The sequence below is a fragment of the Amblyomma mixtum genome, chromosome 3 (genome assembly GCF_055824585.1).
Source record: "Amblyomma mixtum isolate Tamu chromosome 3, ASM5582458v1, whole genome shotgun sequence".
Lineage (NCBI taxonomy): Eukaryota > Metazoa > Arthropoda > Arachnida > Ixodida > Ixodidae > Amblyomma > Amblyomma mixtum.
The window spans coordinates 258,439,051-258,448,603 of record NC_143014.1 but is presented as its reverse complement, the minus strand read 5'-3'; the positions used below and the strand labels follow the sequence as shown (position 1 = coordinate 258,448,603).

General features: G+C 47.1%; 1 protein-coding gene across 1 annotated transcript in view; it reads left to right on the top strand.

Moving 5' to 3' along the window:
- Positions 1-625: 625 nt before the first annotated feature.
- Positions 626-9,553, top strand: part of LOC149354524 (DNA (cytosine-5)-methyltransferase 3B-like) — a 148,898-nt gene continuing 139,970 nt past the window's right edge. The window contains exon 1 of the mRNA XM_089575998.1: positions 626-802. Within this exon, the coding sequence (XP_089432124.1) occupies positions 626-802 (177 nt within the window). The remainder of the gene's footprint in view (positions 803-9,553) is intronic.

Sequence of the window (9,553 nt, the reverse complement as noted above, 5' to 3'; positions counted from 1 at the left end):
GCAAGGCTAGACTTTACCGCACGCTATCATGTGGTGCGATCACGGGGGGGTGGGGGGACACGCACTCTCTTTTTTTTTTGCTATATCTTTACTTGTAAAGACTAGGCTTGAAGATTGTCGCCGGACGCTCCTCCATGGCGCGCGACTGCGCAGGCATCTTTCTAGAGGAGGCAATGCTAAAACGCACGGAGGGGGTCGTCTGCCGCAGAGACGTCTGCTACAGCCAACGTTACTAGATCACTTTGCTACAGCTACAGCACGCGCATGCCACGGCCGCGCGGCAGTGTGCGCATGCGCGCTTGAGTTGCAAGCGGCCGCCACAAGGATCGCTAGCTATCACACCAAGTGAAAAGGAGGAAAAAGAGAATGGTAAGGGCAGCAGGTTTTTGTAGCACACGGCCGGCATCTCTCTAGAGAAGGCAATGCCCCCGACCATAGCCTCATAGAGGAGGCTGTGCCCCGACGATCCGACTTTCAACCAATCGGAGGACTGCCTGCTAACCATTGTTCGGTATCGGGCCGTGTGGCGCGATTTTGCGTGTTGGTGTTGAGTACGAGGTTAGTGTTTTCGTCTTTGGTGTTCACGTCGTAAAATTGAAGAACAAAGTTTTTACAGGCTGCCACCATGGAACGTGGGGCGCGCAGTCATCGCTTCGAGCGGCGCCCGGGCACTCGCGCGCAGTCGCGGCGTGCAACGCCTAGGCCAGCTGCCACTGCGAACGCCTCGTGTGCAGGCAGTGACCCGGAAGCTTTCCCGCCCGAAGGAATGTCTGGCACCTCGGGCAAACCCTGCGATTGCTCGGTGAGTGTCTTTTGTCGCTGAGGGACATGCCGGAGGAGTCGTGCGCCGTCGATCAGTTGGGCCGCGCAAAATCGAGCGTTCACTACATCCGGAGGGATGGTTTCGTTTTCCCGTGTTTCTATGTGTATTCCCAGAAATTAAGTGGTTCCGCACAGCCTTATTTGCTTTAAGCGCGCGCAAAAGTGCTGTCGAGTGGAGAACGCGTGTGATGCGTTCGACGATCACTTCGACATGGGCCTGTTTCGGTGGCGTTGGCTGCTTTTCATGGTAGAGCTCGCTGCATTTCTGCGAGGTGCTTCCTCCATTCTTCACTGGGCGACTTTGGTGTCATTGTTCTGGACCACGTGGTTTTGCACAGGTAAGCAGTATGTTCGTCACTGGTTTATTATTTGACAGCGAATTAAGCAAGTTTTGCTAGAGCAGCCCTGTGACAAAACAAAACTCAGTTGAACCCAGCGGGTTTACTTGCGAGATTGCTGACTCGACGCGCGTTCAGTGCGCCCGAGCTCTTGGGTTCAATCCCTGCTGCTTCTGCTGCATTTCGATCACATTGTAGGGCAGAAACGGTGCACATTGAGATTTTGAAAAAAAAAAAAAAAACCGGGTGTATGGGATCACCCTGCGGTTGGGGCCTATAGTAGTTACCAAGGCAGGTACAAAGAATCATGGAGGAAATATGTTCGGTGGTCGGACCGTCATGCAGAGTTGTATCCGACCGTAGTATCCGACCGTAGCTGGTTTTCACTAAAAGTCGTGATGTTTAACACAAGCAGGCGCGTACCAAGAAGAGGACGATTAATTATTAAACTTGTAAGCGATATTGTAGAGATCCGGAATTTATTTTATCTGCTACAGCTTACCTCTTAGCCCTCGTTGTTCGAGCATGTTGAAATTTGATTTCATCGATTAGTTTCTGCCTGGCCCTCTGGGAAGTTTGACTACACCTTCTTTCCATTCCTTTTTTGGAGATGTGAAGGCTGCCCAGATTGCAGATTGCCCTTCTGGAGTGTGTAAAGCTAGGAAGTAAATGCCTGTCAAGACACATCTGGGCTATCTGCATTAATAATATAAATTACATATCAGAACGAAAATGCATGCACTTGCTGGCTTGTTAAGATTGGTAATAAATATTGATAGTTTTGTTTTTATTTTTTGCTTCAGTGTAGCGGGAGGAACTGAAAGCAGTGGTTGGCTACTGGTCATCCTGGGAGGCCTTTCACAACCATGCAAAATACTCTGAAAATAAGCATCCAATTTTCTGTACTCATCTGCCAATACTTGCTTTTTGCTTGGGAATTAAGACATGTTGGAAGTGTGAAGTACCCGTATCCTTCTGCCTTCCATAGTCATCGCAGCTGTTCATAATGTAGTAATAGCCTATTTTAATCGTTGTTTTTTTTCTTTGCAATAATTTATAAAACAGAAAAATGCTGATAGTAATGGCTAGCAAAATGAATGCTAATAGCGACCATGTTTTGTGAAAGAAAATAGGTGATGATAAAAGTCATTTTTTGAGGAATGAATGCCTAGACAAGCTGTTGTTTTTAAGCAGGTGAATTTTCTGTTATTTTTTTAGCTTTCATTCATACTAACTTTTTTACCTTACTTAATCCTGTTTTCACTTCCCCTTCCTTCATTCTCACACCTTTTTTTTTTTTTTTTTCAATGCGATTTTTAATGCGATTTTTTTTAATTGCCTCAGGGCATAAAACGGCATGTAATGATAAATGAGGATGCCTAAATAAATGAGTAAAGGTTCGCTGATCTAATGAAATCGAGCAGTGAACGATGATGAGGTCCTTGTGTCCAAGCGGTGTATGACGCACTGTTCTCGGGCGAAAGACCCGCTGCCGCCAGGTGCCGAATTCTTGTAGGCTTCAGCGCCGGGCAAACCCACAGCAGGTGGTGAATGTCGGCCTCAAGATTTCTGTTCTTGCAGACTGGACACCCGGGGCGGGGAAATACACCTTCAAATTGCGGCCACTTTCGTGTAACGGCTGGAGTTAGGGCAACCCCGACCCGGATCCTCCGAAGCGCAACCTCCTCTGCACGGGTCTTACCCGTGCAGAGGAGGTTGCGCAGGCTAAAGTACTCAACAGCAGCGTTACAGCCCTTTGATACACCTGCTGGCCTTGAAACTCTTGGTGAAATTTAGTTTTCATGTGAAAGTGGGTGATATAGGCCCCACTGCCAATTGAAAGGTTGCAGTTGGCAGTCCGCGCAGGTGGCATTCAGAACAGGTTGTATTACAGAAAGTTTTTGCATACACAGGCTGTTATTTTCTATTACCATGCGGCCAGGTGGAAATGGCAGTCACAGTTTTCTTCGTTCTGTTTTAGTAGCTTTTCTGCATGCATAAGTCGAAAATAAGTGGTAGCATGGTTGGCTCCTTATATACGTGCACCTGGAATAGGTCGGTGAACTCACTCATGAGTGGACTCACCCAGGCTCACTCACGTTCATTTCAGATGATGATCTGAGTCATGAGTGAGTCTGAACTCACAGTCATATCATGATCTGAGTTGTGAGTGAGTCCGGGTTCTTATTCAGATCATGATCTGAGTCATGAGTCCAGGCTCACATTCAAATCATGATCTGAGCCGCGGTGAGGTGAGTCCACCCTCACATTCCGATTATGATCTGATTGAGTCATGAGTTCGGGCTCACATTAAGATCATTATCTGAGGCATGGTGGGTCCGGGCTCATGTTGAGATTATGATGAGTCGTGCTTGGTCTGCTGGTTGAGTTTCCTGTGCACTCGTAATACTTATTACGATTCTGATCGAGATGATGGTGCAAGCAATTTCATTGTTTCCTGATATTTAATTTCTGTGGCTGTTGCACTCCAGATTATGAAAACACGAGAAAAGTTTATTGGCTGCCATACTTGGTCTCGTTGGATATCACCTGTGGCTGGCTGTGACGTGGTTGCTGTAGCTCTTCCTTTGCTGTTTCTTAATTAGTTGCAGAACACATGCAGTGGCCTTAGACCTTTGCGTCCCACTAGTGGCAGATACAGGCCTCAGCCAGGCCTGCCACAGGCTATCTAGTTCAGAGCTCATTGCATCAGTGTTAACATTTTTTTTTGCATTTTAACTTAACTAAGCCATTAGGTGTGAATGAGACCTAATGACACTTTCTCCATTTTTGCTTCCCGTAGTGCTGTATTTTTTATTTTAATTCTTTGCTTTTTATGCATACAATGTCCCAAAAAATACTCCGTCTGGACTCGTAGTCAGATGGCCAGACGTTATCTGGCAGAAAGGAATTCAGACATGCGAGGGTTGAAACTAAATGCGGATTTCTTTTTTTTGTTCAATTATGTCGCGGCATACTGTAGTAATGGAAACACGAAATTAGCCGTACATTTACAGCAGGGCATGAAATCGACCAAACCCTGAACCAAATAGAGAAAGGCGACAAGCACGAACGAAGATTTCTTGTCAATCATTTATTCGCTCACTTACCTTGTTCCTTATGACTTAAGGCGCAGAGGTGCCAAAAGAAGGAAAGCGATGATGCAAAGGATGCGGGAGGGGAAGAGGATGTTGGCACAGAGGGTTCAGGCTGTGAGTCACGCTGCCGGGCTGTGTGGGGACGGTCAATGGCACGTTTTTTTCTTCTTGTTGAGGGTAGTTTGAATGTGCCAAGATTCGAGTAAGAGCCTTTGTTGGTTATTTGCTTTGGTTCTTAGGATGGTGCTTTCATCAAAGTTGATTCTATGGTCTGAGTCCTTGGAATGTTTGGCTATACGATTGTTCTCACTTGCGAAGTTGCGGACTTCGTTTTTGTGCTGCCACACGGACAAGTTGCAGAATATTGAGCTCTCTCCAAATGAAAACTCTCATTCACAGACGAAATGTTCACAGTTTTTAGGAAAAGAAATCAGGGAGATGCCTCTTTAGCTGTATGAAAGGGTAGTTGAGGCATGGTCTCGTCGTAGTTGAGGCATGGTCTTCTGTTTTCGTCAATGGAGGATCTTAGTTCTTGCGCTCAGAAGCAACCTCACCTCCAGAGGCTGCTTTATTCACTTTAACCTTCGGGGGCTGGGGAAGCGTCCACGCACTGTGTAGCCTCGGCTAGGAGGTACATAGAGCGGTGACGATGGCGACGGAGAACGCGATAGGCGGCTCGGCGATGAGTATCCTTCCCGACACAAAAAAATCCTCGACTTCGGCTGGTCGCTGGCCGAGTCGGGGTCGTGGGGCATCGTAAGAGAACCCTCGGAGGCCCATTCTCCTTTATGGGCAGTACCGGAGAATGTGACCGGCTTCTCCACAATGTAAGCATAGTGGGCGGCGCTGGTCGGGTGTTCTCCACTCGTCGCATTTCCTCGGCCGTGTGCGACGCTCGTAGGACGGGCGAGTTGGGGCGAGAGGGCGGGGCTCCAGCGCAGCTGGCTAAGGGTGATAGGGGCTTGTGTTCCGTCGTCGAGGTACAGGACGGCGCACTGCTGCGGCGTAAGTCATGGCTGGAGGCTCCAGAGGCTGCAAGGTAGACTGAAGTCAGGTCTTCTGGTGAATAACTTAAAGGGCTGGCGTCACGACTTGCAGGGGTTGTCTGATACCTGGAAGGCTACCCAGCACCTCCACCAGATGTCACGTTGTAGTGACGGCAATCCAACAGTCAGGAAGACAGCAACAAAACTTGCAAATGAAGCTCTTTATCTGGGCTGACTTGCGCCTGCAAAAAGAACTGAATCACTCGGCGGCGTAAGCAACAAATGTGCTCGTCAGTCGTCGAACTACGAATGCCCACTGCTCGCGGCATCGTTCAATTTAAAGCCGGCAAGGAAACTTCGAGATAACTGGTCGAGATCATCTAGAGTAATCCAGAAACACGTAGATGCAGCTGTTCATGGCTGTGAACAATCGAGATAAGTCCGGTCGCTTCTCGCGTCAGGAACAAAATGATAACACCCGTTTTCTGCGGCCTTGAGCGAGCGAACGGACGCTACAATGATACGTGGCAATATTAGATAGCAATTGCCGTGGCAGTTCCAGTTAAAAATGCTGTCAAGTGTCATTACATGCATTGGGAAAACAGTCAAGCAATGTCTCAAGCGGGCAATAACAGCTGACTGTGCTCAAATTGCTACAGCAATGCCTCAATACCTCTTGAAATGCACAATTGCACTACTTAGCCTTATGGTTCTACTGCCTCACTGAGCTGCTGGGTTGTGCTTTTTTTTTCTCCAGTGGCTAATTTTTCAATACCCCACTCAATAGTCGTCTAACTGCAATGTATAATGCACGTCAATGTGTATGATGTTTTTGAAAAAAAATCAATCCGCATATTTTTATCCTTTTTTTTCGTTCGGTTTAAATCGTAAACTCTGATCCCTACTTGTACGTATGTGTCGCTTAGGAACATTAATCTGCCATTACCATGCCAAACCATATCATAATACTGTAACTTTATGCGAGCAGGAATTAGTAATGTAATTTAACTGCATGTGCATGAATACTAGGAGAGGAAGGAGGCTTTTAATTTCAATGCTTTCCGAAAGTAAATTAGTGATGTATGCCACCGTTGGCCTTCGCGACTACTGGCCAGGCTTCCGTGGCGCTCTTCTCTTTTGCTTTCCACCGCTTGGGGGGTACGGAGGCAACACCCTTTCTATTCTAAAATATTGAGAGCGCGTTGTACGAAGGGGTGGCCAAGTGGTTAAAGACATCACTTGGATGCAGGCTTCGTCCCAACTGCCCAATGAACCACCTGGTCATTGGGTGTGCGCATGAGGGATACCTAGGTAGACTCCACTGTGACAGTGGAAGGTGCGTATTACTTTGGACCTGTGTATACTTGTGTTTGCCTGTAGGGGTCCAGTGATATTCGACACATGTACCCCACCTTCATTGCCGGCTCTCTATGACCCGGCCCCGTGGACACTGTGAGAGAGATTATAGCATTATTGTGGGGAGCCCTCCTGCTGCAACGGCGTGCTGGCGCCATCACTGCCCATGTCACCCTGAGTGCACCGTGGCGCCTTCCTTGCTACGCGTCGTCAGAGAAGGGTGATTGACTGTTTCACTAGAGGAAGACTGCAATAAGTGTATCTTCTGAAGCAAGAGCACCACTTGGCTTGCTGTGCAAAAACCGCGCCATAGCCAGTAAGCTGTGGCAGGCACACGTGGCACAAATGCACGGCAGAGACGCCGTACATGAGTGACGTCATCACCATTAGTGGACTTTCCCCTTCTGAGAAGGGCAAGATGACTTCCGCAATGAATGGAAACAGGTTTGGGGATGCCCCTTCTCTTGCCTGGGGTCGCTGTACAATACCCCCTCACTGAGATAACAAAGCAGACCAGTCTCAAGATGGGAGCGGCTGGCCCCCTCTGCCCCATGCACTGGGCGAGATGCCACTGTCCTACCTGATTTGATGTACATGTAAACAGTGGCCTGTCACCTGCGCGAGATACGCTAGGAAATAGTATGTGCCGCTGTCGTATTCATGTAAATGCAGCTAGAGATTACACAAACAGGAAGGTACCCGCCGCCGCGGTGAGTTGGCCTTCAGTTGAATTGCTCGTGTCTGCATCATCAGGCGGGACAGCAAAGCGTGGCCGGAAGTGGCAGTTCGCTGCCGATGAGGTACGCGACCATCGGAATGCAGCGAAACAACGTTCACCTCCCAAGCCCCTGACAACAACTCAGCAACAAGCAGTGCTCTCGCATTTACGCATCAAAGAGTTGCTTAGGTGCCCGCATAAATTTTGTGAACTTGGGGTCATGTTTTTGGAGGCGAGCCTCTCTCCTATCTGCAGATCTCCCACCGCACCGCTGCACAAGTGTTTGTGTCCATGGTGGATTGGTGAAGCTTGTACCCAAGGTGTTTGGTGGGCTGATAACACCCTAGATGACACAATTTTTGCTCACGTCCATATAGTGCTGATTAAGAAAATGGTAGAGAATGCTACCCTGACAGTGCGGCTAAACAGTGTACTCCAGATGGAATCTGTTAGGGTATAATAAGGGAGAATGGGTTGCAGAGAAGAATAGGAAAATTAGTTTATTACAACTGTATATAGCAGTAACGTAAATAGTACTAACATAGCAGTTCTAAACAAAGTCCTTACGGGAAGTGCTTGTCGCTCTCGAGGGGGTTAATATATGGTTTAAAAGCTGAAACAGTCCGTTTTAAAGGCTTAATAATAGGATTTATTCTGAACCAAGGGCAGCACAGCATAAAAAAAAAACACCGATAAAGGCAAAAATACTGAAACAGCAAAAGCAGTGCTAATCTATGATCTAAAAGGTTGCCCGAAATCGTTAGTGAATTGTAGAGCACAAAACCATAAAAAAGCACAAGTACAGGTGCTTTAGTTGCAACGATTAAATGTTCCTTCAGGCGTGTAACAATGTCCATTGGGTGTAAAACATATTCAGCTGTCCGATGTGTGAGTTTATAAGCGTCGTGAGTGAAGGTGAGACTGGCTGAGTCAAGAGTTGAAATGGACAAGTGAGCTCGAATGAGTGAGCGCAGATGAGTCGTGAGACGAAACGAATGAGCCCAGATGAGTCGGGAGGCGAAGTAAGGGGGCCTAGATGAGTCGCGAGTTGAAATGAGTGAGTCCACAAGAGTCGAGAGTCGAAATGAGTAAGCCGAGGTGAGTCGTAACTCGAAATGAGTGAGTGAGACCAAATGAGTCGTGAGTTGAAATGAGTAAGCTGACATGAGTCTTGAGTCTGAATAAGTTATGAGTGGTTGACCCCGGTGACTAGTGAGTTTGAGTGAGCTCAAGTGAGTTGTAATCCTGAGTTTGAGTTCATGAGTACGAGTGAGCCCAGTCCTGTGTGAGTATGAGTTTAAGTGAGCCCGTATGGTGACCAAACTTTTGTGAGTGAGCGTGAGTGAGCAGATTTTGCCAAGGTATGGCACCTGGCTGCTGCCTGGGGAGACCTATCGCTATTTTGGGTGGTATGTGAGACAGTGGTTGAGTTTGCATCATGCTCATTATCCTGCAGTATGCATGCAGCAATAAAGTACTCCTTTAGAAGTTGGTAAGCAGTTGTACTTAGGCTACTTTTGCTGTGCTTACTGCTTGCAATACTCAGTTGGAGACAGGTGCTGTTTTACTGAAAACTTGCCTGTATTGTTAGATCGAGAGCACCAGCGCAACTTATTTCTACTGTGCTATGAATGCATGGCCGAGTGCCATCTTGGCATTCATGATTCATGTTTTGACAGTAGATTGTGTTCCTTCAATCTTGATACTCGCACAACCATGGTTACTTCGATCCTCTCGTCCTTTGTGCGAAAATTGTGTGAATAAAGGTGCAATGAAACTCAATTTCAGTACATTGTTTTGCTTTTTGGTTGCATAGAGTGAGTTATAGTGATGCTATTAGCATCGGTAGTACCGCGCATGTTCTGGTTGTTAGTATTTTAATTCGTTTGCAAAAACAATCACGGCGCTGATGGTGTCACCCCACAGTGGCGGTTTTTAGCAATGGATATGACATCATTGGATGGGAGCTTGATGACTGGACGAACAGCAAATATTTGTTAATAAGTGAAGATACATTTTGTCACGTTTTTGCCTTTTTATATTAGATCAAGAAAGCCAACATGTTTGCCTTACATAAAAGCGCTGCAGAGCAAGTAAAATGCAAAAAAAAAAAAAACACTAGAGGCTCTGACTATTATTTTGCATCGAAGGACTTTGCACCTGTCTGTACACATCTATGACCTAGCAAACAGCTATAATGGCTACTGTCTATGTATCTGAGAACGGCTTAGCGGA